Source organism: Anopheles bellator, chromosome 2, assembly GCF_943735745.2.
Source record: "Anopheles bellator chromosome 2, idAnoBellAS_SP24_06.2, whole genome shotgun sequence".
NCBI classification, from domain to species: Eukaryota; Metazoa; Arthropoda; class Insecta; order Diptera; family Culicidae; genus Anopheles; species Anopheles bellator.
The window spans coordinates 3,119,931-3,147,572 of NC_071286.1; the positions used below are offsets into that span (position 1 = coordinate 3,119,931).

Below are 27,642 nucleotides of genomic sequence, written 5' to 3' on the forward strand. Positions count from 1 at the left end.
GTAATTATCTTATGTTGAGCCAAAGGATTCAACATTTGGTGCTCCAATTACCAAACAATATGCTAATTGTTTGTTGGCTCGGTTTTCCTTATTTTCAGTATGATTTAATGGGAAAAGGTGAGATTTGAGAGTGCGACCCAGATTCGCGTAACTTTTTCATCGGGAGCTCTCTGACAGCCGGTGTCAATTTGCTAAAGCGCATCCGTCTTTGGCAATCTCGCTGGAAAAAGCACAAAAACAGCAGGCAAAACAGCGATAGCAGAATTAGCACCTTTTGTAGAGAAGTTTTGTGCTTGTTAAAACCGCAAGATCAAAGCAAACCTGGTTCGGCACGCAAGTTCAAACACGCGTTTCCGTTTATGTCGAGAGTTTCCATCGGCCGCCGGCGACTGATGGTATTTGCACCGTGTGTTGTCCAGTGAAGAGCAACTGTGTAACTTAGAAAAGGCGCATTGAAAAATCGGTCCCCAAACTAACGGGGGTATGGTGAACGACGGTAACAAGCGAGGATTCAACCAAATGGCCAATCGGCAACGCTTCAAACCGGGAAGCGGGAAACAACAGCAGCTTCCGATGAACGTGCGTAACATGGGCGCGATGCTGTTCGATGCGAATCAGCTCGGCGACAATCCCGGGTTCTTGGATTTCAACGATGACTCGACGAGCTTCGGGATGAACGGTGCCGGAAACAGCAACAATGGTGATTCCACAGATCTCACAGGGGATATGAATGGATTGGATAGCAGTCAGAATGGTCACAACGGGAACGGTAATCGACGGATGAATCCTAGCCTCAAGCGTCCTCTGAAAAACACTGGTAACACTGGGATGCGTCCCCGTATGAACAACGGAACAAACAGGGCGGGCAATTGGGTGGGTCCGATGGGCCCCCCGAATGTGTTTTCAGGTCCTCCACGTCGTGGTCCAATGCATGCTCCCCCGGTATCGCCGCCATCGTTCCGCGGTTCCGGACACAGCATGGGAATGCGGATGCGAGGCCCACAGAACAACCGATTTGGATGCGGCCCGCCGGGACCGATGTCCTTGCTGTCAATGAACCCAGCCATACCACCTCCGATCCCACCGATGGGCGGTCAGCCGATGGCGCCGCCACTCGGCATGGGCCGTATGATGCATCCGCCGCACCGCCATGATGGGCCCATGCGGCGGTATGGAAACGGCCACTTTCAAGCCAGAGGGATGGGACCACGAATGAACAATTTCGTCCGTGATGGAGCCCGACCCAACGCAACGTTCCCGATGGGTGCGAATGGCAATCGGCCACACCCCAAACAGAGCAACAAGGAAGAATATCCACTCGATAAAGCGTGGGTTACGGACGAGATTAGGGTCGAGCATCAGAAGAAAACGGATCTCGTCAATCGGCTCAAGGGACACCGAGATGACGCCCTGTTCGCTCAGTTCAAGGTGCAACGGGATAAGTTTGTGAAAATGTACGAAACTGCCCGCCTCGAGTTCATAGGAAAACACCCGGAACAGGTAAGTTTACCACGCAAATTACGGATCAACCATGGCAAGAGAGCGATCGTATCGATCCCATTTTGTCGAGGGTAACGGGTTGGATGTGCTGATCACCGTTTGATCACCGTCGAAACCGGTGCGGGGTATACCTTAGACCGTGGCACCGTGAGTGTGTACGCTTTGGACAAGTTGAAGTTCGCTTTCTGTTGCCGTGTCCGTTGATTGCAAATTCCCATAACCGTAGCCATTTGCAGGTCCAACGACCGCACTTTCCCCAAACATAAATGTGAAGATTAGATTCAGCTAACAAAAGATTCTTATGCACATTTAAAATTCAATTCTTAACACAACTCGTTCCAGGATGTTGATAAAATCTTGACCGAGACGGTATGCAAAAAGCCTCGTATTGAAAATGACACAAACACAAGCGCTACTAAAACAGAAGCTCCTGCTTCTGATGGGTGCGTAGCATCGGCTACGGCCACTTCTTCCCACTATTCTACCGATTCAACAGAAAGTGCCACGCCGAGTGCCACTTGCACCAATATCGCTTCTTCTGCTGCCAATGCTACCACCAGCACTATCGATACCAATGAATGCACTGAAATCACTTCTACTTCTGCTATCGCCGCAACTGCAACCGATAAACTGACCGAATCAGCCGCCGTGGAAGCGTCCGGTACTGAGGGCACGATAGCGTAAAGAAACTATGGTTGAATCAGAACCAGCGCAAAAAATTAACAAAACTAGAGATCTTGAGTAAAACAGAGAGCAAGAGATGAGAGAGAGATAATGGGAGAACATTGAAGTACTTGCAGCATTGCTGCAACTGTTCGAGAAATCACTACGAAACAGCAGAGCAGAGTTTTTGGATTTTGTTCGTCCGTCGGAACGGAAGCCGGCGTATTCTGCCAAGTTATACCTTCTATCCGGTTCACGTAATTGTTACACACCATAATAAAATAGACCGTACATATTGAACACAAAAAGGTACCGTAATCTTATTTGCAAACGATACTTAAACCTCCTAGAGCCCACCAAATGTTAAACTTGTTCAGAAGATGAAAGTAGTTCCGATTCGATCGATGATGCCGACTCTTATGCCTCGACATGGATCACAGATATAATACAAATTTTATTACACTGACACTGGCCGCAGCAGAATTGTACAAACCGCCCATCCGGAAGACGCGAGACACAAGATTTTAACCAGCCACTGATAGAGAATAGCACCATTAGAACTTGTTGATCCCTAACGATACGATTGAGTGGGACGAATTCCAAAATAAAATGGAGTGGTACCGAACTAATGGCCAACATTGGATTGTTGTATAATAAAGCTTGATTCAAAAGCAATCACATTTGGAAAAATCATGCCCAAACCTTGAAGCGCTTGAACACAAAGAAGTAGTATCAATAGTAGTTTAGCACATGCTTGGACTGAATGGAATAAAACGGAAACTCTGCGCCTCTGTTTGTCGGAACCCACAGAACAACAATAGAAAATGGTCGGCAGCGCCCAGACGAAGTAAAGTAATCGATGGCAAACATCGAATCGTCTCGGGGATAGCGCGAACGCGGACATAAGTAAGAAACTCTAACAATATAGTATATCACAACCGTACAACAGCGACCAGCTTAGGTTGAAACTCTGTAAGGAATAGTCCACGGAAATTTTGTTTGAATTAATTTTGGTATCCACCAATTATCTAGGTTCTCGAGCTCTCCTCTCTTGTATCTTCCTTCACTAGTTTGCCAGCTTTCAATCAGATTCAGTTTCGATTCTTGTAAAACATTGCTTCCTTTCTTACACGGATCGCTCGGAACGGAAGACGCAAGCAGTAGTTTATTATTTACTAAAGAAACAATTAAATTATTTTGGTTTTTAAGTTTTGCGAGCTGTGTCTGAGTGTGTGCTTGACTTGTAAACATATCAAATTTATGTTTTCACCCTTGTGGACGTGGATCAAACAAGTCAACACAAGACACTTTTGAAAGCAGCACACGCTAACTGGTGACCGTTAGCGACGTGTAGGATGTACCAATTGATATTCATAAAGTTGCATTAAAAGTGTATTCTCATCACTAATTTAAGAACCAACTTTACCTCACTTTCACAGTTTCAGTAACAGTTTGAAGGCTTTGTTTAAACGGATGCAGCACCCTTCCCGGAGAAAGTTCTTTTGTCACTAGTGCCCACAACCCATCCCTTCTAAAGTGATCCGTACGAAACCGTGTTGTGTTTAGCACTATTATTGGCTAGTAGGTGATTTCAGTACCCTCATCGGTGTGTAGAAGAAGAAATGCATTTCCGTTACTCTAAAGGTAACTAGCTCACTAGTTGAATTATTTAGCTTTCGTTGGGAGCGCCACCAACCCGTTTTCGCACGTGTTTTCGGCATTTGAAAAACCTAGACCCACTTCCTTGGCGTTCTCTCACGTGGATGGAACGGATAGTGGTCCAGAAACGGTGCTCCTACCAGGAATGCCACCCCAAAGGTGTAGGAGAATGTAATGAAAATGTTTCATGCCAGCTTCCAGCTTCGATAAACTCTGGCTTTGCAAAACCTCAGAAAAATTTGCTCTTTTTTGTGAGGAAATGGGAACACAAACCTCCGACTGTGTTGGGTTAGCTGGATGGAGCTTGGATCCAAGCACCTAAATATTATTTAAAGGTGCGTGCGAGTAGCGGTTGTTTTAAGAAATGAGTTGCAAACTATCGTAACACAATCGTTGTAGAAGAATAGCGTGATATTTCGAAAGGGGCTTGAACTAAGCATCATACAATAACTGTCCTCTGTAAATGCAACTCGCGGAATGGTGCCGTTGAACTGAAATAAAATGAGTTTAATTTCTCGACATGCGACGTGACTTCGGTGTTTCAATTAGCTGCTGCGGAATCAAATGGTAGAATATTGAGAAAAGGATCTGCCACAAGGTTTGTCGAGTCTTGTTCCGCCTTGACCATGATCGTTTTGTCCAGTGCGCGAGACCGCGACCAGTATGCGCGATTCGCGAACGCACACGCGCCTCGCGCAAAACCGAACCATGTCCAGAGTCACGACCACCACCTCACAGGAACCGGCAGACTGGAAAGTAACACCACCACAGAGTTACCCGTCCTACGGTGCGGCGCGGGTAGATGGTCAATGGTAAATGCGCTCGCCACAGTCGCGCGTGAATCAAGTGGCGAGGAGCAACGTGGTTTCTGAGCTACCTTTCGTCAGTTTTGCCAGTAGCTGCCCAACCGAGGGAACATTCCCGGACGCTTCCAAAATTCAGACCCTTCGCCGTTTGCTGTGCACTCTGACAACGTACAAAATGTCCACCCCGTAAGTAGCCGATCGCACCGAACCCTTTTTACCCTGTTTGCAAGTCACCGTTTGACGCATAGGAAAACAGTTTTTTGCTGCTTTGGTGACTTCCAACCCCGAACTCGCGGCTTGCTTTGGTGTCCCGCGCTCTTCGACATTCGTTGTTTGATAATAGAATTTAATAGAAGCAAAAAGAATTCTCCCCGTAGCTCCTCGTCGTCGGGTGATCGTGCGGAGTGTATTTGATTTGCCATTCTGCTCCGTCACCCTTCAGCTTGTCTCATGTTTAACCTTCGTCAAAGATTTCTGTTTGCTGTGCGCGGAGCCTACTCCAGCTCCGTGTGTATTGCCTCGAACCTCCGTCTTCCCTTCCGGACTGACGCAATAGTTATCTGGCGATGCGTTTGATGACGCGGAAACAGATTGCATACTGTTTGGTGTCGCGATGGCACACTCACGGTCGTGCGCCGTATCGGAGGCGATGATCAGACGAACGATTTATACCAGCGGCGACGAACGTAGCAAGATTTGCGATCTGCACGAATCATGCTCCTTCCAACTGGAGCACCAACCTGCTGCATCGCTGATTCAACGCAGCGAAGAGTGCCATCGAAAAAGATGGTGCTGCAAGTGGCCCCGTGCTCCGTGAAGGTCACCTTAAACCGCCAGCGGTGGTCTGAGCCTTGCGATTGCATTCGCGGGTCCCTTACACGGGGTCTTACATAACATCAGCAAGGCCTCACCCGAAAAAAATACCGTCCGGTCGATTGTCCTCTGACCTTTTGCTTCTTCGAAGGAGAACGAATGATAGGTGCTGCTACTAACGACCCAATGGAGCACGTTCGATGGGCATGATTTGCCGCTAGTTAATTATTGAAAAAACGTTTTTCTTCCGTGCACAGTAAAGCCGACATCGCCCTGATCGGTTTGGCCGTGATGGGACAGAACTTGATCCTGAACATGGACTCGAAAGGATTCGTCGTGTGTGCCTACAATCGAACAGTTGATAAGGTAAGTTCGCGAACCGCTCCAATCACCGTAGCTTGGTGTAGATACTTTTATGGCCCACATTAACTTTCACCGCTCCATTTGATTGTCTCACGTAACAATCGAGTGTTTGTCTCTTGACTTTAGGGCTCACTTGAACCGGTTTTGATACTTCATTTTAAGTCTCGTTCTGCTGTTGCACCCGAATAGAAAGTTTCAAAATTCATTTTGTATCGTCACCAAATCGTCAAGTCGTCTTACTGCAAAAGTCCTGTAACGAAGTATATAATTTTCGCCAAAATAGTCTCAGGCACACTACGATTTTATGAACAACCGAATGGTGCTTGCTCTCGGTTCGCACGGGATTTATCGCGATCGTGTGACCCGTTCTGCAATATCCATGACTAACTCACGATCGTCGTCACGTGACGCGCAAGTCGCACGTGAATAGCAAAGATCGTTCTAAAAAATAAAAAGCAAATAAAGCGCTCCAATAATGCCAATTATCTCCCCACCCGCGGCACAGGTAACCCATTTTCTGGCGAATGAAGCTAAGGGCACCAAGATCATCGGTGCCACCTCGCTGCAGGATATGGTGAACAAGTTGAAGAAACCACGCAAGATCATGCTGCTGGTCAAAGGTAGGTCAAACGAAAGGGAACGCATCTGTTGAAAGGGAAATCAATATACGATGCGAGGCTGCACCTGATCGAAGTCACGAGAGCGAGCGCGGGCGCAAATTAAAGTCATTTGGAGGTTGAACTGAATCGGCCTCTGGGAGAGGGGCACCGCAACGATCGTTCCGCTCGACAGCGGCAGACTTGGCGTCTCACGCCGACGGCCACCATAATAAACTGGACGGCACATTGTGCACGTAACGTGGTTCTGTTGTATCGCCCTACCGATCGACGTCGATGTTGTTGTGCACGGAACACGACGGAATGAAGGTAACGAAATGAAAGCTCACTTACTTGCCCACCGATGCTGGGGTATCCTTGAGTCATTGCCGAGTTTGTGACAAGCCGTTGGATGGTCGCGCTTGCGCTGCCGGAACTAGCGAAGCCCTTCGGCTTTGTGATCGTGCTCACTGTTATGTTACATACTTAATGTATTATACATTCTTGCTAATGCTTAGATTTATTTTCCCCATTTTCAGCCGGTAGTGCGGTAGATGATTTTATTAAACAGCTTCTGCCGCTGATCGAACGGGGCGATGTGATCATCGACGGTGGCAACTCGGAGCATCAGGATTCGGCCCGTCGTTACGAGGAGCTGAAAGCGAAGGGCATCCTGTACGTCGGCTCGGGTGTGAGCGGTGGAGAGGAGGGAGCCCGCTACGGTCCGTCACTAATGCCGGGCGGACACCCGGACGCGTGGCCATTGATTAAGGACATTTTCCAGGTACGAGTATAACGGTGGAATTGAATCAATGTGAGTTTTTCAATGCCTCTTCGCTTCGCATTTTGCAGGCCATTTGTGCGAAATCGAACGGTGATCCGTGCTGCGAATGGGTCGGCGAAGGCGGTGCCGGTCACTTCGTCAAGATGGTGCACAATGGCATCGAGTACGGTGATATGCAGCTGATCTGTGAAGCGTACCACCTTATGCTGGCACTGGGCATGACGCAGAAGGAGATGGCGCAGGAGTTTGACGAGTGGAACAAGGGTGTGCTGGACTCGTTCCTCATCGAGATCACGCGCGACATCCTCAACTATCGCGACGACGAAGGATACCTGCTGGAGCGGATCCGCGACACGGCCGGACAGAAGGGTACGGGCAAGTGGACGGCCATTGCCGCCCTACACCACGGCGTTCCAGTGACGTTGATCGGTGAAGCCGTCTTCTCACGGTGCCTGTCGGCCCTGAAGGACGAGCGCGCGCGCGCTAGCAAACAGCTGGCCGGTCCCAGCACGAAACCGAGTGTCGCCGACCGGAAGCAGTTCCTTACGCACATTCGAAATGCCCTGTATTGTGCGAAGATTGTCTCGTACGCGCAAGGTTTCATGTTGCTGCGTGAGGCCGCCGATGAGTACAAGTGGAACCTGAACTACGGTGGCATTGCACTGATGTGGCGCGGTGGTTGCATCATTCGCAGTGTGTTTCTGGGCAACATTCGGGACGCTTTCGTACGCAACCCGCAGCTGTCGAACCTGCTGCTGGACGATTTCTTCCGCAAGGCCATGCTGGACAATCAGCAGTCGTGGCGCGAGGTCGTCAGTCGGGCCGTGCTGTGGGGCGTTCCGGTGCCGGCCCTATCGGCGGCCCTGGCGTTCTTCGACGGTTACCGATCGGAGCGATTGCCAGCTAATTTGCTGCAGGCGCAGCGTGACTACTTCGGGGCGCACACTTACGAGCTGCTTGGCAAGGAAGGAACCTTCGTTCACACCAACTGGACCGGCAAGGGAGGCAACGTGTCCGCCAGTACCTACTTGGCCTAACCGTCCCCATTTCGCTCGTCATTTCCACCCGGCGTTTGGCAAGTGGGTGCGAACGTCGTTCGCGACCAATGTCTCTGAGCAAGTTATTTATTGTTGATGTTGTTTTCTACCGTATTTTCTGCTTTGTAATAAACAAAAAATGTTGACATCAAGCATTTAAAATAGCGTCTTTAATGTGAAAAATACGTTGCTTGATAGCCACAAAACCAATGCAACTGAACATTCAAATGTCTTCTATCTGCTGTTAGTGCCACCTAGCGGCCAGCAAAAGAAACCATACCATGCCCGCTTTTAAACGTCATTTTTTATGCGATTTGTTTTGATCACGTTATTTACTCGCCGACTGTCAACAACGCAGCTGCGGTTTTCGAAGCCACCGGTTCCGCGTTTCGTTTGATAAAATTACAGTACATGGCCACGGCAGGACACAGGATGAAGGTGCTATCGCTCTACAAACAGCTGCTGCGTGAGTCACAGAAGTTTGATTCGTACAACTATCGGTGAGTGTTGTGCCAGGTCACGTCCCCAATCTCTATCGCTTATCAAGAAACGCCCGTCTCTGCTGTAGTATGTACGCTTTCCGCCGCATTCGTGACGCATTTCGGGAGAACAAAGCACTGGCCGATGGTGCCAAGATCGAGAACGAACTATCGTATGGACGCAAGAACTTAGAAATCATCAAGCGACAGGTAAGTGGAAACGATGGGGATGCTCTTTGGCTGCTGGAAGTGTGAGGTTAGGTTGTTGATAAGCCGGGAATAGTTCGGTGGGATGATGTAATGCATTGCCGACATGGGGTTAACGATGCAAAACTGGAAAAAATACTAAGAAGAGGCCTTGACTAATGGGACCTTGTTTCTTCTTCTAATAATTTTTTTTGTTCTACTTTTTCTACCATATTTTCCGCCGTCGTATCGCAAAGACCGTCATCGGGCACATGTTCCAAGCACCCGACAAACTGGTAATAGAGAAGTGAAGGCAATGACCGATTTTGCCACGCTTCTTACGGGCCACTAGTCTATGGCGAAAGCGTTGTTTCTGTTCTCGAACCGGCATCTCGCATCGCTGCCGATTTAGAGAAAACTACAACAAAAGTACGTCAACCGGTGTACCCGCATGCGCCCCGTGGGGCTGCTAGTTTACCGCCATGCGCCAGATTGCGTTTCAATGTATCTGCAGTAACTGTAGCCTGATTGTGCATTACATGCTTTCTTCGCCTAAACTTATCCATCTAGGTTGACAAATTCCTCGTTAATACAGCTGTAGGATGGCACCGGTTCGAGAACATCGGGGAACACACACCGCATGGCATCAAAAGCGCCACAATTTCAAAGATGTATTGTAAATACATGTTATGCGACACATACCAATCGTTAAATATATATTAGCACGAGAGTTGCATTGAAATCGACACTTCTTTTACTGACTTTTACAAAACCCAAAATCGAAACATAAACAAGGCAATATAAGTAATATAAATTATGTTTTCAGTAGTGGATCATTTTGTTATAAATGTTTCAAAGGTTTTTGAATTGCGTTCCGAATTTGTTGATTTCCAAGAGCGAGTCCCTTTGGTACCGGATAAACGATTGACGGTAAACTTCCAACTTTTGTTCACACTACCATTCGTTAGTTCTTTTCGATCTGATAGCATTGAAGAATTATTGATTTTAAAGGACTCAACAGCCTCTGCAAAAGTGCCAGAACTGTGAACGCAGAAAATATCATTGTAAACTTCACTGTCGAAGTACCAACGGATAACAAATAAGAAACTAGCCTATCTTTTGAGGCTGGTTCCGCTAGGCCGTTGCGTTCCACGAAACAAGAAAGAAGAAAATAAGGTCTTCAAGTGGCTGTTCCACGCTTCAAGTGGCTTCAAGAGTGCGTTCCACGAAACAAGAAAGAAGAAAATAAGGTCTTCAAGTGACTGTTTTGGGTAAGATTACACCTTATTTTATTTCTTCCATGCTGCCTGTTTTATTTTACACTTAAGATCCATTCTAAACCACCGTTTTATTGTTCGTATAGGTTAGAAAAAATAATCAAATTATAACTCATCAGCTCATTGAGGTAGTATCCGCATCTTATTAGCGTGTCGTATTGGGCCATAACATTAGCTGATGGTAAACATTGTGATTTTACATTTCCAAACATTATTCTGCACATTAAACAATCAAATGCCTTTGCGTAGGAAACATTATTACGGACATAGTCCCATCACATTCTTAGGCACTTTTGGCTTGCTTAATTTAACTACAGTTCATTCCGCTACTGTGGCGTGTCCGGCGGTAGCACCTTGTACGGGTTGAGTATACCGTTCGGATCGAGCATCTGCTTCATTTGATGCATCAGGCGCAATGGTTCCGCCTGTTTCGAGTAATGCAGGTACTTCCGCTTCAGGAATCCAATCCCATGCTCGGCACTTACACTGCCCCGGAGTTTCGAGGTATATTCGTAAATGAATGGCTCGAGCAGTGCATAGATTTCGGGCGTGAAACGCTCGCAGGACACGTTCAGGTGCAGATTTGAGTCTCCTATGTGACCGTATCCGGTTACGTTGATGGCCAACTTGCCGACCCGCTCTCGCACTGCCAGCACAATATCGTAGAACTGGTCCAGGGGAAGCGAAATGTCGTACTTGAAGCAATAGCCATCGGCCAGCAGACTGTCCGCAATCATCTCCCGTAGCTTCCAGATGTGCTGCCAAAGATAACACAACACAGAATGTTGTTTCCAGGTTTCGCCCGTTTCACACCACACCCTTACCTTCATTTTGGTCGGCTCGTTCGTAACGGTTCCGTCCTCGACCAGGCCACCTTCCATCGACTGCTCCAGGAAACGGGTCAACTTTTCCTCGTCGTGTCCGGCATCGCTACCGGACGTTTCGATCAACATGTAAAAGGGATACTTTTCGATCGGTGATCTACAATAAACAGTGATCAAAGATCCGTCTTATAGTTCACCAAGTTAGATCCTTTTCCTTCGATTATGCTCACTGTAAGTTAAAGAATCTGGTGCAACTGTCCAACGACGGAGCGTCGATCATTTCGCAGGAGGACAGTATTTCACCCAGGCCCCGTTTGGCCGCGAGAAAGGTCTGTCTAACCGCGTCGTAGCTACGCAAACCGATGAAGGCTATGTTTACGGAACGTGAGGCCGTTGGGCAGAAGATGGCCAGCCGCGTAATTATGCCCAGCGTTCCTTCGGAGCCGATGAACAAGTGCTTCAGATGGTAGCCCGTGTTATCTTTCTTGAAGTTCGACATTAGATCCAGAACGCGTCCTTCGGCCGTCACCTGTGGTGACAAAGACAAACAGTTCATTAGAACTAAGCAGTACCATGCTGTTAAGTGGATTATGTTGATTACATTACTTTTGTACTAACAGTCCGACAGACTCTTTTGAGCACTTACCGCTTCAACACCGAGCACGGAACCGTGCAAATTGCCGTACCGGACGAGCCGGAGCCCTCCGGCGTTCGTCGACACGTTGCCTCCGATATGGCACGATCCCTTGGCGCCCAGATCGAGCGGCATGACCAGTCCACGGGCGCCGACCTGTTCCTCGAGCGACGCAAGCACACACCCGGCCTGACACACCACAATGCCGGAGTATTCGTCGATCTTCTCGATCGTGTCCATCAGTTGCAGCGATATGACCACTTCGTCGAACACGGGCACCGAGCCCCCGACCAGTCCAGTATTACCTCCCTGCGGCGGCGTCGGAGGTCATCGTGTTGGAATTGAAAAAAAAACATGCATGATCATCTCCAGCATTGGCACATTACCGTGGCCGCAGCATCTTCGCGGTTCCCGCATCAACCCCGGGGTGGCCGGATCTTCGCACATTTTCTCATCGAGCCGAGCCGCGGATGAGTGGCATTTTGCACGCACCCACTCACGGTTCCGGTTCAGTTTTTCTTATCGACGCAGAAAAAAGGACCAACACACTTCGTACACCCCGGGGGAGGATCTTCCGCAGCCGCAGCAGAAAATAGATATCGATTGTTTGCCAACATTATTCCGACGCACAAACGTACCTGCGGACACACGGCCAGCCGCCGATCGTTACAGTAACGCATCAGCTCCCCGACTTCGGCCGTATTGCGAGGCTTCAAAACGACCCGACCACAACCACGCACACTCCTCAGATAGTCGATATTGTAGCCCTCGACTTCCGCGGCCTCGGTCAGGACGCGGCTCGACGACCCTCCGAGGATATTCCGGAACACGGCCACATCGTTGTCGTTCAGCTCGGCGAACGATCCTCGCTGGACGGGGTAACGGTCGCGGGTCAGGGCTGGAATTTCACGGCTGGCCGAGGCAAGTGTCCGCCACACCGGAGTCCGATGCAAACCGAGAGGGACACATCGTTGCAGGACACGACGAAAAATCATTTCCACTTCCGATCGAAGCTGACCGCTAGTCTAATGAGTTGTGGATCCTTTTTTCAATCTGTTCCTAAAACAGAAAACAAAACGTTAAATATAAAACTGTAAAGCCATGATAACATTGTGAACATGAAGTGATCCACTCCTTACTTTCCTCTCTTTTCGAGTAAATATCAATCATCTATTAAACCAATAAAATATACGTATCGGAGGTTGTGAAGTTCATTGACTTTTCACCGGTTCTATTGATTTGCTTTTTAAGGACTTCAAAAGAATGCCCACTAGAATGCACAAAACGATAAAACTGAAAACCACCAAATTCAGAAAAAAACACGTTTTATGGGATATTAGAGCTATAGTATCGCCATCATGGAAATTTTGTTTATTTAATTAGTGTATTTCTGGAAAACTCCTTGATCAGTGGCACAAACAGACATAACGAACATACTGCTGCTGTAGACTGCTGCAGAACAGAATGGAAACATTTCTAAGTATAAAAATTAAAAAAAGCGAAAAGAATAGAAAAAATTTGTAATAAGACGATAGCAAAGATCGATGGAAGAAACCATTCTTACGGCTCGGAATATGGCAGAATCAAGAGCGTTGCTGCCATCTCGCTTCAGCATTGCGCGATTTGATCATCCCACGGCATAACACAACATATTTCGCACTCGTTCCGGTCCGGTTCTTTCTTTTGATTACATTTTGCCCCACCGGGGCACGGTGACGTTATCGTTGGCGTCCCGGCATTCCGAAGCATGCGCATAATTCGCTTATGCGAAGCAAAAAAAAAACGGATCCACAGGAATTGCATTTCTTGCTTACGGCGAACCCAAAATTTGCTTTCTCAATCAGTGTTCTGTCACTGTGCAGTCACATTTGTCAAAAATGGAGTTATCCCACTCCCTGTGCGAGTGGAGCGAATCCTCTTTCAGCAGGAAGCCGCGCCAAACATTAACGCGGCATTGCTTTTGCATCCCGTTGCTCTGCTTCCGCTGTAGAAGAATGTTATAAAACGAGCGACGAAGAACGCGTAAAAGCTCCAAACCGGTTTTCGATCCTCATCTTGATCGCCAACAGGAACGGAACGAAGGTCGCTTGGTCTTGGCCAGTCACAAACCCGCACAGGAACGGGAGCAAAGAGCTCCACGGGCTGGACACGGGAAACAATCGCTCGTTCCGAAACCCAAACTCGCAAAGTTGTCCAAGATCTTTTGACTGACCAATGGTTCACAAACGGCGACTTATGCTGCTTCTTTTTTTCTTCTGTTTCAGTGTTCCAGGTTTTTGTATTTAAATTGTCTAAGGTTGTCAATTCCATAGTCACCAACTTCATTTTATATATAGTAATGTTGTTGCTATTAGAATTGTAATCAAATGAATTGGCCTTTAGTATGTAAATATCACACTTTAAAGAATATATTTAAATCTACTGCTTCTGTTATGTTGTTTATATTCCTTACAGCAAAACTGTTTACTTGCTTACATAATTCGAATCTTGTGTGGCATGTTCAGAAAGAGACAGGAAAGAGACTCATACGAACTTGACCAAAAATATTGTGTCATAAATAATCATAAATTACTAATTCAAATTCAACACAACCTTTCTTCATCAGTTGTTGCACAATTTTTCTTTCTGTGTTCTATTCTATTGTTCTGTGTTGTATCACATTTTTGCAACAAGTCACGGAACTGAGCCTCGGGGCCCTTTGGTTGGACACTGTATTGTGTTCGCTAATCAGGTAATGGGGTAATAAACTTACGCTACCACAGTACTTAATGGAAAAGTTAGTGGAAAAATAATTAATTTTTTTTTCATGTCAAGTTCACCAGCTTGAATGCATACTATTTCGCAATAGGTAATAGATTTGTCTGATCACCACTAAGCTTCCGTGAGATTCTGATACCATATGAAAAAAATGTGTGCCCTGCATTGGCTTTTTTATTAGAGGGCATTGTTTTTGATCAAACCTGGAACTAGAATCAATACATAATTTAATATTTGCACTAATAATAATGATAACTAATAATTTATTTTCCATTCGATGATGAACACTACGTTTTGCCTTTCTTAGAAATTTATTCTTATCGCTCATTTTCGCTCTTTGGCCACCACTACTGATATTATTTGACCATCCAACATGATATTTCTCTATAAATAGCAATCAACAGCTTCCAATAGCATGGTGCACTGCATCGTTTGTTTGCAGATCGCTTTGGAACAATTATGGGCCTGCGTGGGGAATACGCTCTAAGCTCTGGAGCCGTAGGCCGATGATATCACACCACCGAATCAAAAATGTAAAGCCTCCTCTCCACATCGACCCTGACTTCTCTTTCCCATCGTCTCGGACCCGGTGACGATGGCGGCGGCATCACGACGCCATATTCTTTCGGCGCGGCTTTCGGCTTACGCCATTTGTTTGTTTGTTCGCGCGTTTACTTTGCGTGTAGCGGTAACCCCCAGAGTGGTACAACCCGGGGACACACACGTAGGGTGGCAGCTTGGAGCCAATGGAAACTTGTCTTCGGCTCGGGCCATTGTCAGTTTAATTTTGATTTTCAATTTTCAATTTTCAGCGTTTTCAATTCGATCGCTTGAAACGCCGTTTGCGGATTGGTAAGTAAAGCATGAAGCATGCATGAATTATTCGCACATTTCCAAAACGTTCAACACCAATTGCATGGAAAATTCATACATTAGGCGTGAGAAACGGGACGGCGAGTGGTCAGCGAGCGAAATTGATATGACAACCCCACCACGACCGACCGACGACGCTCGCCGGCTGGTGATGGCTGCGTTGTCGTGGTCTCGTCGGTGCAGTTCAGTTGCGCATATGTGCCATTTTCGTTCGCTGCAATACCAAGCGAGCATACGAAAAAATGGGTAACCCCAGGCGAACGAGCGCGCGCTCCGCTCGGCGGCCGCCACGCCATCGTTAGTGCGAAATGCAACCGGCCGCGGCGAGAAAGAGAACGGCCACCGGCGAGACGCACAAATTACAGCCGACATTTAATTTTCGCTCGTCAGAGGAGGGAGGAGGAGGGCTACGGTCAGCCCCAGAACCCGGCGGTTTTTTCTTTTGTCTGTAGTTCCCCATATTTTTCTTTCTTCCCGTTTTGATTCTTTTCATTCGGAAGCTTTCTCGCTTGCTCTCGTTGCTTTGTTGCTCTTTCACACACCAGACACACTTTTGAGTTTCAGTGGTCCGAGTTGGCGTCTCGTATTTCAGACGCACGCACACACTGGCACACGCTGGCCCGGCGGATGTGAAAAAAAGAATGCTTGAACGCCCAAGAGAAAAGGGCAGCGAAGCGAACGGGGGTATATAGAACCGGCTTCCCCTGAATTTTGGTGCTGTCCTCGAAGAGGGGGAAACCGTTCCTTTCCTAAACACGCCTCTGCGCAGCTGCCATCCCGCTCACTCCGCTACCGTGCCGGCGTGGAAAGGAAAGTGACCTAAAATGGCGAAGAAAAAAATCGAATAGCAGCTGTGTGTAGGGAGTTCAAGTTCCTGCCCGGGGACCAACCAATACCATTTGTTGGCGCATGTGCGACCATGAGGCCACTAGCTCCCCCCCACCACCCCGGGCTATCGTAGTGGGTTAATTTATGCTTCGCATCGCGCGCTGATGTGAGTTTCGACTCCCGACGGAAGAAGAACGAAACGAAGACGCGAAGCTACCCCTCGAATGAAGCTAGTTTCGCTGCGCTTGTCTCGCTTTCGCCGTGCAGCGTGAGCTAGAGCGAGCAGAAATGACGCGCGCAGAAGATGAGCTCGCTCGCGGTGAGGGATGGGAAGAAAACGGGCTGACACAACCATCGTGGCGCGCGCGTGTCCCCTTGTTCCACGTCGTCGTACACCCAGATTTTAACTCAGTCTCACCGTTACATGTCGCACTGCCACCGAGAAGGCGCTGAGCTGGGGCAGGAACAGAGTTTGAGCGAAGGTTGTCAAATCGATCGCAGTAGCAGTGGCTGTGCCCTGGTTTCTCGCATAACCCTGCAAATCCGCAGGGTCCGCCGTTTCAAATACCGAAAATAGTGCTTACACAGCTCGAGACCATTAGGGCCGGAGCGCAATAGGACTGAGTGCGCGAGCAAAAGCGAGACGGCCACATCACCCGAACCGTCGACTCTGCGCAAAAGCGTCCGCGCTGGCAGAGGGAAAGAGACCACAGCGCGTTGTGGTGCGGTGGTGCGCAAAGGTAAACACACATCAGCAGCAGCAGCAGCAATGTGTGTACCGCAGCACTTAGCATTCCCTCTTCGTCTCGTTTTCGTCTTCGCACCGGAAGAAGCAGAGTGTGTGTCGGGGGCAACGGTTCTGCGCGCGTTAGTTTGCCGCGGCCAGCGGTGTGTACGGTACGGTCGAGATGAGCGGTACGGCAACGGAGTGAGAGAGAGCTCGAGACCGGTCTCGTTCGGAAAGCAGTGGTTCCGATTGGCGGCGAACCGAGTGACAGCACGGGCCTGTCCGACGACGACGCACGGGATGATAACGGACGGAACGCGTTGGCGAGAGTGCGCTCCAGTCAGTGATAATGTGATTTCGGCGTGAACGCAGCCGTATCGCACGAAGAGTGCGATAAAGATAAGGGCGCGCGTGGTGATAGGTCCCACTGCAAAAGGCGCGTGACGAAAACTAATTCTCGGTCAAGAGAGCGAAAGAGAGAGAGAGTGAACGGAGAATGTGTGAGGAAAGAGTGCCGGGCTCTCTGGCCGACTGACTGATGGAGAGCGTGCGTGCGTGGTGCATAGTGTGCGTAACACGTTGCGTTGGCAACGAACGGTGTGTTGGTAGGAGCGCTGACTGAATCCGAAACTGAGTGATGCTGAGCAAAGTGCTGTATACCTGCTAACGCCCGTACATCGGGTGTCGCTTGGTCGTGTAGTGGTGTCGAGCCCAAACTGCCAAACGCACACACAGGCACAGGAGTGATTGCTGGGCGCTTCTTGCAGGGTTGCGCACTGTCGTACCTTCCAGCTCCGACAGCGGCTACTTCGGTCTCTGTGCTGCCCGGTGGGTCGAGTACGAGATCTTCCCAAGGCCAGGCTGCCCTTGATGCAACGAAATAACAGTTTCGGTAAGTTTGCTTAATCCCCTTCACTGATGTTACTGCTGTATATTTTATAGTTCCACACCAAAAAGGAGGTCGTCTTTTGAAGCCCAAAAATTAATCTCCCCTCAAATGCGTGCGTCCGTCCGTCTGGGCTGCTCAAAAATATAAGCACAAAGTCTTTTCCCCGAGAGCGATCGAACGATCCGATTTTATTGGACATTTCTTCGTTCGCTGCGTTCCTTGACTCTTTCGTCACAGCAAGGAGCCAATTGGTGCCCGTGGGAGGACTTCTCAATTAAACTCTACAACTTTAGTGTGCCCATAAAACGCAACGGACGTTAACGAAGAACGAAGAGGTTGAAGATAGAAAAAAGACCAAAGAAGAAAGCGTGATAATGTTTGAATTTTGGGAGTTTCTAACGATCGGGCGTGGAAGATAAAGAAGTAACCAACGGGCCAAAGGACATCAGAGAGATGGCCGAGAGAAGTCTGTTGTGACGGCTCTACAGTCACGATCATATCACACATTAACGCCGGGAAGCTACCATTGCGTACGCCAGGCCACGACACGCATCCTGTTTGCTTGCCCACTTACTACCTGGATCAAAAAGTTCCCGGGATGATCGGCGTGCGGCGTTCTTGGCACTCGGTCCCGTGTTTTGTTTCGTTGCTCAACTGTCTGTGGTACTGTCACAAAAATTTGGCCTCATTTCATCAAGCAGTTGTGAATGTTAAGTCGAGTTAAGTAAATTTGTCTCTGAGAGAGTTTTTGCAAAGTGTTTGGGAAAGTATTTCCAAAACCGTTCCACACCGAGACCGCGAGTTATCCGCGAGTTTATGATTCTACAGCTATCAAAAATCATCTGATTGCCCCCTTTAAATTCTTCCTTTTTAATCGAGTCAAAATACCACTCAATAACTCCGAGAGGAGATAATAGAAAAATCGAAGATGACCTTAATGGATATAGCACATATACGAGATGTCGTCCATTTCTAAATGAATTCCGGGAATTTTTTGATCAAAGTTGTACGTCTTATTCGGCTAAAAAAACTACGCTTCCATCCCAGTTCCTGGTCCGACTTTCTCGCACGACTCACGAAAACTGAAGCCCACTATCTGTACAGCACCAGGTACTGGATACGATTCCATCTTTCGTCCCTTCTTTCCGGCGTTCTCGTCCTGGGCGCACTTGGCCCTAAGGTTTTGAATTCTTAATGGAACGATGCCGACGAGGCCGAAGCAGGAACGAGAACGTAAGATATCTTTCGCATCTCACAAGAGCAGCTCGCTGCGCTTGCAACGGCTCAGGCGTGCGATCGCTACGGAGAACACTGGGAATTGCACACCGTGCCTCGATCGAGGGGTATCTCGGAAGGAAAACGACCGCGACGCGACCCCCTGCGGAGGACGGCGCACGATGGCGGGAACGCGGTCGGTCGGTCGGCTGCCGTCAGCTGTGCTTTTCATAATTTTTCAAGTTCTTCCCCCTAATGTGTTTGTTTTGGATCGTGCATCCTTCCTGAGCTAGCACTTTAAATGCACTCCACACTCGGAAAACGATCGCATAGCAGAGGATCATTTGAAATGTTTGATCCTTCGAAAAAAAGGCAGCGACATAAATTTGAATGAAGCAAATGCAATGCCGCGATTCTCATTCGATTGATGGGTGCCCTTTTTCCCATTATTCTGCGTCAAAATAATGCAATTCTCGGTGCTCTGCGATCTGCGCATCGAACGCTCCATATAGGTCAGCCTTGGGCGCACATCGAACGGTTTGATTAATGGTGGGTCATTATTGGGTCCCCCTGCTGCTTCGAGCATCTTGGCTTGGGGAGCAGAGATCGATTGGTGCATTCGCGACGAGAACCTCACTTATCAGACTGTCCGGCGTAGGACTTGGACTGGATCCGTTAATGCCTGGGGCAAATCAATTTTCGTGCTCATGGCCCTGTTTGCACCGCTGCCGGTGTTGAAAGATTCTCGATAGAATCGATTAATTGGACAGGTGGGAATATGGCCCCTGAAGCAATCACATGACAGGTGGTTTGCGCGGCGGTCAGAAAGTCATGAGTCCGATTGATGTGCCACCACACCAAAATAAACATCCGATGATCCGTTCTATTGCTTGTTTCATGTTCTAGTTTATGGTGCTTTTGTGCAACCAACTAGAAGAAAGTGTAATGTAAAGAAGCCGACAAATTTGTATGCGCTGGTCTGGTACCTTCCGTTTCTGCTTCTTCCGGTGCGAAGACGAACAAACACCCTCCTTCAGTTTCCTTCCTTACCTCGGCCACAAAGATTCAAATTAAATTTATATGGTAATTTGATCCTTTTTCTGGCTTCTCTCGCTTCGTTTCGCTCTTTTGAGCTCTGGCGCGCGCGCTGATTACAACGCACGCTCGCGGCTCACCATTCACGCCGAGGGAAGCGCGAGGGAAAACTTTAAGTGTTCGTTCCAAAACAAGTTCCGCGCCCTTGGCAGCGCAAAACCTGGCGTCGGCGGCGGCACGACCTCGCTACCGGTCGGTGGCGGCAGTCCAGTGGCCGCGCCGCCCTGCAGCAGCCGGCCGGCTGGCGAATGGGAGAAGAAATTTAACTAACGAAGACGGTGGTGGTTGGCGCAGAGCATAAGAAAGTCTGGCCAACACGCGAATTGGCCGAGAATGGAACAGACTTTTTCGTGCCCCGTTGGCGGCGACGGTGGCGCGCTGCGGAGGTGAAAGAACCCACACACCAGCCGGGAATGCAATTTTCGGAGAGCCAGAGAGAACCTCTCGTGTCGCGGTGGCGGTGTCCATTTAGCCCGTGAATCCGAGCAGGCCGTTAGGAGCGCTAGCGTACGCCCGAAGCCTGTCAAGGTCGTTATACCGGTTGGTGCGAAACGTCATCCACTGGCCGGCGTCTGGCCCGCGCCCTTGGCCCTTTACCCAGACCCTTGCCGGCCCTTTCCGTAACAGTTGTCGTCCGAAAATCCATCAAGACGACGACGCCGTCTAACGCCGTCTTTGATCGTTGAGCCGATTGCAAATAAGTGAACCGGTTTGCAGAACGAAGAAGGAAACGGCATTACCCGAGCCGTGGCCACTACGCGCGGGCTCTAGTGGGAGGTATGCGCTGCGCCGCAGGGACGCGGTTAGAAAGCAGTTGCAATAATAATAATCATCATCGTCAGTGAGTAGCAGCAGCAGTCCAGGCCGCGGTGTGTGCCATCTTCGCCACCGGTTCTTTGGAGGGTCACAAAACATCGTGAGGCAAAACTCGCGAAAATTGGGAATTGGGAGAATGGATGAAAACAGCATAAAACATTAAACAAACACACAACGGTGTTCTTGAATGTGCGGAACTCCCCGGGGGGTTTGGTTGTGGGCTGGCGTGGCATACAGTAATCATTTAAGCAAGTCTTCAGAGCCCTTTATCTCGAAAAATACGCTGTAGATTAGCATCCAGTTAAATAACTTTCTCGCACCGCTGAATATAAGTGTGTTATTCGTTGCATCGGAAAGGTTTCAGAATTAATCATTGATCGGCTCGTAGGTGAATTGAACCGAAATGAAATTGAGAAACTTTTGCCGTTGCACTTCAGTTCAATTGTTTCAATTCAATTGGTTCTGTATTTGTTGATCTGTGAGCCTAGTTTTAGATCGTAAACGAACGTTGGCTGTTTGTGGTGCTCTCGTTTGCAGGCCCCAGAATGTACCGTGCTGATGCTTGCCTGCTTGGAAGGCAAACATTTCCCGATGCAAATTCCATATCCAATACATGCGATTGGCTTTTGTGTCGGGCACCCAGGAGATTCGATTAATAATTACATAGCTCCAGAAGCTAGTTCCGTAGCGAAGCGAACGCCTATACAATCCGGCTTACTACTGTCGGCAATAGGTAAACGAATGAACTGATGTGGTCTCAAACCTGTGATACTTCATTACTTCGAACAAACCAATAAGCAAAGTTAGTTCCGTAGCCTCTTCCCGCTGGATCGAATGCCCACTTTTCCTTGGACCATTTTCCGGCAAACCAAACAAAAATCTCCAGGAAAGAGCTGCGTATGCTGGAGGCGCCAGGCAGTTGTTTCAACGGACACCTAGACGCAGTTGACCATTTCTAGCACCAACATTCGCATTGGAAATAAAAATAGAGTGAAAGGCACTGTTCCTTCCACTAGTCCCTGTCGGTTTTTCTTCCCTCCCGAATAACCTCTGGGTAAAGGATCTGTGGAACACACAACGGTGGTGGTCACACGACACGCACGCACGCACAGCAAAATTCTGTATCCCCACGGCCGCGGTGCCGACGACCGAGATTATGCTTTCCGGCCGCCACCCCCACCAAAAAGTGGAAAACATGCCGTCTCCTGCCCGCCGCCCCCGAAGGGAGCGGCGTCGTAACAAAAAAATCCTTAACATTCGCCACCAACGCCGACACATTAAAGCCGAACAACCGAACCGAATGCGAAGTTGGCTGTGGCAAAGTACACCCCAGGTGCGTTACGCATTGTTAAATGCGTTACGCGGGACGGCGTTACAGTTCGTTACCACCAAACACCGCGGGCAGAGCACAGAGGACAGGGTACTACTGTGTTGGTTTTAAAGGTGATCAATTTCAGTGCCTAACTAGACCACTTAACAAGTGCGTCCTAATTGTTTGTAGCACTCTCGGGCATGGCGGTTGTAGAGAGCCGAATGGTGCAGACAGCTAAAGAAGTGAACACTTTCTCCGTATTCCGTTTGCTTCCTCCCTATTTGGAAGGACACTAATAAACACATCTCTTCACTTTCTGGAGCTCTTTATCTTGATAATGGAATCTGCATGCTGCGCTCATTATAATCCCATCTCATCAATAATCATTGCACACCCATGATGCCTCCGACGAGAACGTCGCCGAGAGGTTGTGGCCGAAGAAGTATTGCTCTTGCGTGTGGTGGTCGCGGTAGATGAAGTCATCCAATCGAAAAAATCCGATATCTCTCCGACAGTGTTAGCCATTTTCATTTTTCTTCGTTTCATTTCCATTCGCACTCCACGGACATTTTTCTTCCTTAGATCCCGAGTCAAGCTGATTTGAGGTGTACCATTTTCGACTCGCTGAACAGCATCTTCTTCAGTTGACGGAGAGGAAGCAGTACAAAGTACGTGCTCTCCGAGTTAGATTGGAAACAATGGAGAAAGTTTGTTGTGACAGGAAATTTGCAAATTTTCCTTCTCTCCCAACGAACACGATGCTAAGAAAAGGCCAAAACTTTTCGCGCACCCGCTTCTCGGTCGTGCCTTTCTGTCTCTGGGCTGGCTGGAGGGCATTTTTATTAAGTAAAGAAAGTTCCACAAAGTAGAAACTTGCACATGTATGAGAGTATCGGTGCACGAGATGGCACAACGAATCAAGGGACGTAGACGCACAGTAGCGTGTAAATCACAAATCTTCTTTTGCAACATTCTTTTGATGTAAAGCAATCAATCGCCCAAAACGGAACCGTTCTTTTTAATTTTTTTTCTTCAGATTTCTTCTGATTTGTAAAATTTGTGTAACGTTATGCACTGAAGTAATAATAATTCACATCATACACAGTACGCCGTTAGCCATAGTACAGAGTAGGAAAAGCCGTTTAACGATAACGCTCCAGGTGTTTTTGGATGGTGTTGTCTTTGTATAAAAAGACGAAAAAATGTAATCAAGTAAAAAGCCACGGAATTGTTTATGTGCTGTGAGCGAGGCTCATAATGTTCTTGACAACATCTTAGCGCAACCGAAACGGTGAGGACGAGCAGGCCTTGAAAAAGGCACAGGAAAATTAGGCTAGTCATAAAAAGCATCCCAAGATGTTCAGACATTTTTTATTGTATGAATCTTAGATTGATATTGGATTGTGTGACAAAAAAAAATGAAATAGCAGAAAAACATACTCCGAAAATAAACCATGTTTATGTTTATCGAAAGTTTCTATCAAAAAGTGCCCTCAAATGAGCTGTAAAGATCGGGAGGCCGGTGACTGGTATGTTGAGTGATTGAGCATTGTGACCGTATTTCGGTTTTCCGAATGTCTTCGGATTGGCAGCAGCAGCCACAGCGCTTCCTCTGGAGGGTTCAATCACTCACTGTTCTGCTGGTTCATGGTAAGAAAGTTCTAACAGTGGCACTGTAGAAATACATAAATAACCCGTCCTTTAAGGTCAGCTTTCCGGATAACGATCTTTGGATTGCTTCGGCCTATTTTGAGTCCCACACAGCCCAACTGTTTTTCTCTCCGGTCAGAAGTCTGCGTTTCATCAACATTGTCATTACTTTCTGGACTCTGTAGCGCAGAGACTAAGACATTTTGAACTGCCAGCAGATAGACGCAGACCCTTGGACCTATGCCAAAAAAGAGCAATGTCCTTGTTGTGGGTTAGCTATGAATTTTCGGAGTGAAGCATACCCTACATTATGTGTCCGTAACGTACCTACCCGGTCTCTCCACAAGAACGGAGGTCAGTTCGGTACATGCGGTCAACATGTGGTCTATTCAAGGTCCTTTTCGGTGTTTTTAATCCCGTTTTGGGTTCGAGAAAAAGTTGTAGTTTTATCATAGCCTCTTTCTGATTTACAAAAGCGTCTCCAATCAAAGTGCACTGTGCAAAGAAATATGTCAATCAGTAGAGTGTCCATTGTAACACGTCATTTCACTGTTTATTTCCCTTCCTGTTTTTGCTGTTAAAAGTGGCCTCCGGTAGGAACGTAAAGTGCAGTGGTTTAGGTCGTTGCGAATTTTGAAACGTCTGTCCAAAGAAACGTCAAAAGTGTAGGTATTTAAACCTGTTCCGGAGCAGTTTTTGGATTGACTATTCTATCGGCACTTTGAAATTGTCGAAGTTTGTGCAAAAAAAGTGCCCATAAGCGGCAAAAAATATTTCAATTTATAAGTAAGTTCTCAATGCTGTTAGTTAATATAAAGTATAATTCGCCACCGGAGTTAGTGTGAATATCCCCTTCAGGCAGAGATCAATCTTCTTTGCCAAGTACTCTTCTAGGATTAACTGTTTGACAACCCAATTCCTAGTCTTCCATTTGTAGTTTAATAGCTAGGCAACGAGAGATTCTTAGCTGTTCCGCTCCAGTTTCAGAGAAGACCGCCAACGCCATTTAACAAAACAGATGTATAATTTCATGGTTGAAATTTCCCGCTGTTTAAATCAACATTTAAAGGAAAAATAGCAAATTTGTGTTTTATAGTGTGGTGCGACACTCTCTACTGTGTTGCTTCTTCCCCGTGATACTTTGTTCATTTAACCTGAGAGAGAACGTAAGCGATTCTCTACATATTGGTTAACGCTCCACGTTCGGCGATGAAGCATATTTTAATCCTTTTTTTCCGCTTTGCCAGTGTAAAACTCGATGAGTTCCGGTGAGAGCGTGGTGCGCACTCTAGGGTTGGCGAAGGTTGATAGCTAGCCAGCCAACTGACCACCGCATTCCGCCTGCAGTCTGACGCCATGGCTGGGCTTTTCGGTCTGGTTCAGAGGATGAAGCGCGAGAATGGGAGCAGAACATGGATAATACAGTATGTGGCGTGGAAGTGGATCAAGGTTACTTTAGGCCTGTCGACAAAGCATCATATGGTGCCGGCAGTGTCAGGTTCGATGTTCCATATTTGCGAACAACGCGGAAGATGGAACTATAAGAAACAGTAGCGTAGTATTATCATTTAGAACAAACTTTTATAGACACAACATCAAAATATGATATAATAAGTGTGAAAAGTCAAAGACAGTGTATATGCGTCTTTTATGCTGCCTACAGAAATTCCAAAAGCAACATAAAAAAACTGGTAGCGCCAGGGGCAACATTTTAAGGCTATGCCATCTTCTGAGGTCATATAATGGCCACAAACTAATTAAATGGGCAGCTGGATGGGTTTATCTGTGCGCTTGTAAAGTGATCATGTGCCCACTTTACAATCGCATTTGGCGCGTTTTGGTGTCCTTTTTTAAAGTATATTGTAAATCTTTATACAACCCACTTATTTTATGGCCGTTTTTAAAGAGAATTTGGTCGCATTACCTTCACTCAATTATGTAGTTGGTTTTTTCAGGTTCATTTGTTCGTTCAAATGCCGACGGCTGCTTGGTTTGTTAGACAATGTTGTATAAATTAGCTCAATGTCCCTAGCTGTTTCTAATGTGGGTCATCACCAATTTTTGGTGAACTCGGTTAAACAACTTAACCAAAGTATTTAACCATTTTCGGCAGCCGTCATCACACCCGCCTCCTAAACATTCTTTTTGGCTTCGCTTTGTGGGCGCGCAGAGAGTTTTGGGCCAAAAATTACAAGTTGCCTACGATGATCTGGCAACGTCGCACAATGTCGTGAGACAGCGTCAGGAGCTTTGTTTGTGTTGTGTTCTGTTTTGCTGCCTCTCCCGGCCGGTAAAATTTTATTGTGCGCTTACCAACACACATGTGTAGTTTGTGTGTATCACACACGGCCGTGTGCGATAGTGTGCGTGCGTTTAACTTTTGCAGTGAGTTTCACGTTTGACAGTTTCTCTCTCGCGCTCTGCTCGCGTTGTTTGGTCCGACCGACGAAAGTTTTGACGGAATATACTTGCTCTTCGATGTTCAAGGTCACACTTTGCAGAATCTATTGTAATTTTCGTTCGCACCCGGTTAAATGAGCACTGCGTTTAACGCACATATATCGGATAGCGGACAGAAATTATCTAATGATCTGATGATTTGTGCTTCATCACAAACCACAATATCTACCTTTACTTCTCGCCCCGGACTGGACACAGACCAAATAACAATACAGCTGTGCTGCCTGCGCTCCGTCTTTAACTGCCGCCACAACCGAACTGACGGGTGTGTTATCAAAATCGCGAACCACTTGCCTCAGTAGGACGTCTCATTATCGCCCACCAATTTTCGCTGTTTGCACTCTGCCGACCAAAGTGTGAGCATAAATTTGTAATGTTTACACACGCTTCAGCTGATTCGTCGTAGATGCCAGATTGTGATGATGCCGACTTTTTGTGGCGGTCCGGAAAGTTCTTATCTCCCTGCGCGATAAACACACCGCGCTTCGCGTTGCACCGATTTTAGACAATTGGCAAAGTGCTGTCAGCTGGCTCGGTCGACGACTGACAGCATTGTGGGCGACTAGACGGCGAATGTTTCGGCCGCCTGCTGAACCATCGGTGTGTGCGTGCCTGCCAGACAATTTGACGGAGTATGCGTCAGGGAGCCCTGGTGTAAACAAATGATTGTCAACGTGCTCCGCATATCCACGCTGCTGAAGGGAATTATCTGAAACATCGTTATCCCTGGACACGCGATCCTTGTTGAAATTTCTCGTCGGTTGAATCAGCTATAAATTGTCCTTTCAATCGTCAATTTCTTAACGTTGCCGATGGCGGCGCACTACTACATTCAAACCGCGTGCCATCGCTAGCTTTGCGCCTGGTACTTTTATGCTATCTCTCTTTCGCTCTCTCTGTTTCTGGGCTCAAGAATGGCCGCGGGACAGCCATCTTTTCTCGCCAGCGACGGAGCGGCTCAGTCAGGGTTTTGTTGGCGGAAGATATTTTTGGCGTTCGCGTGGTTAATGCTGGCAGTCCCCCCTCAATCGCGGGGACCGCGTACGCATTCTCCGATTCTCTCTCTTTTTCCACCGTTCACAGCGATGGTGTACTGCGAGTAGCTTTTTGTGTCGTTCGCTTCTCTTCGCACTTTCTTCGCATCTCTCACTCTATCGCTCTTTCTCACTCATTCACTCGCTGTCTTTCTCTGCCCAAACCGCGGTCGCGGTTCGGTTTTGTGACCGCGTTCGTGTGGGATTTTGTGACGCACGACCTACCGGTGGCCATGGTCTCCTGGTATTTCGGGAGCGCTAGTGCCGACGGAACTTTTTTCCAGGGCCGCGGACCGTGCCGCCGGTCCATTCAGTTTGTTCCGCCGAAATTATCGGAACTTTCCAGATGACCGATTTGTGGCGGT

General features: G+C 47.8%; 4 protein-coding genes across 4 annotated transcripts; 3 read left to right on the forward strand and 1 right to left on the reverse strand.

Annotated features, from left to right (window-relative positions):
• Positions 1-235: 235 nt before the first annotated feature.
• Positions 236-4,308, forward strand: LOC131211267 (DNA-binding protein K10). The gene is made up of 2 exons (XM_058204675.1): positions 236-1,500; positions 1,843-4,308. Exons 1-2 carry the CDS (start codon positions 484-486, stop codon positions 2,182-2,184), a joined length of 1,359 nt encoding a protein of 452 aa, XP_058060658.1. The 5' UTR covers positions 236-483; the 3' UTR covers positions 2,185-4,308.
• Positions 4,309-4,664: 356 nt separating this feature from the next.
• Positions 4,665-8,376, forward strand: LOC131208295 (6-phosphogluconate dehydrogenase, decarboxylating). The gene is made up of 5 exons (XM_058200975.1): positions 4,665-4,814; positions 5,699-5,807; positions 6,310-6,424; positions 6,940-7,184; positions 7,253-8,376. The coding sequence occupies exons 1-5, from the start codon at positions 4,804-4,806 to the stop codon at positions 8,219-8,221; spliced, it is 1,449 nt and encodes a 482-aa protein (XP_058056958.1). The 5' UTR covers positions 4,665-4,803; the 3' UTR covers positions 8,222-8,376.
• Positions 8,377-8,571: 195 nt separating this feature from the next.
• On the forward strand, positions 8,572-9,606 carry LOC131210745 (LYR motif-containing protein 4). The gene is made up of 3 exons (XM_058204037.1): positions 8,572-8,721; positions 8,790-8,910; positions 9,144-9,606. The coding sequence occupies exons 1-3, from the start codon at positions 8,633-8,635 to the stop codon at positions 9,195-9,197; spliced, it is 264 nt and encodes an 87-aa protein (XP_058060020.1). The 5' UTR covers positions 8,572-8,632; the 3' UTR covers positions 9,198-9,606.
• A 555-nt stretch (positions 9,607-10,161) lies between these two features.
• On the reverse strand, positions 10,162-26,673 carry LOC131209534 (D-2-hydroxyglutarate dehydrogenase, mitochondrial). Its single transcript, XM_058202623.1, has 6 exons — positions 26,413-26,673; positions 12,260-12,680; positions 11,634-11,930; positions 11,218-11,516; positions 10,988-11,144; positions 10,162-10,921 (listed from the first exon to the last, which is right to left on the reverse strand). The coding sequence occupies exons 2-6, from the start codon at positions 12,614-12,616 to the stop codon at positions 10,490-10,492; spliced, it is 1,542 nt and encodes a 513-aa protein (XP_058058606.1). The 5' UTR covers positions 12,617-12,680; positions 26,413-26,673; the 3' UTR covers positions 10,162-10,489.
• Positions 26,674-27,642: the final 969 nt, after the last annotated feature.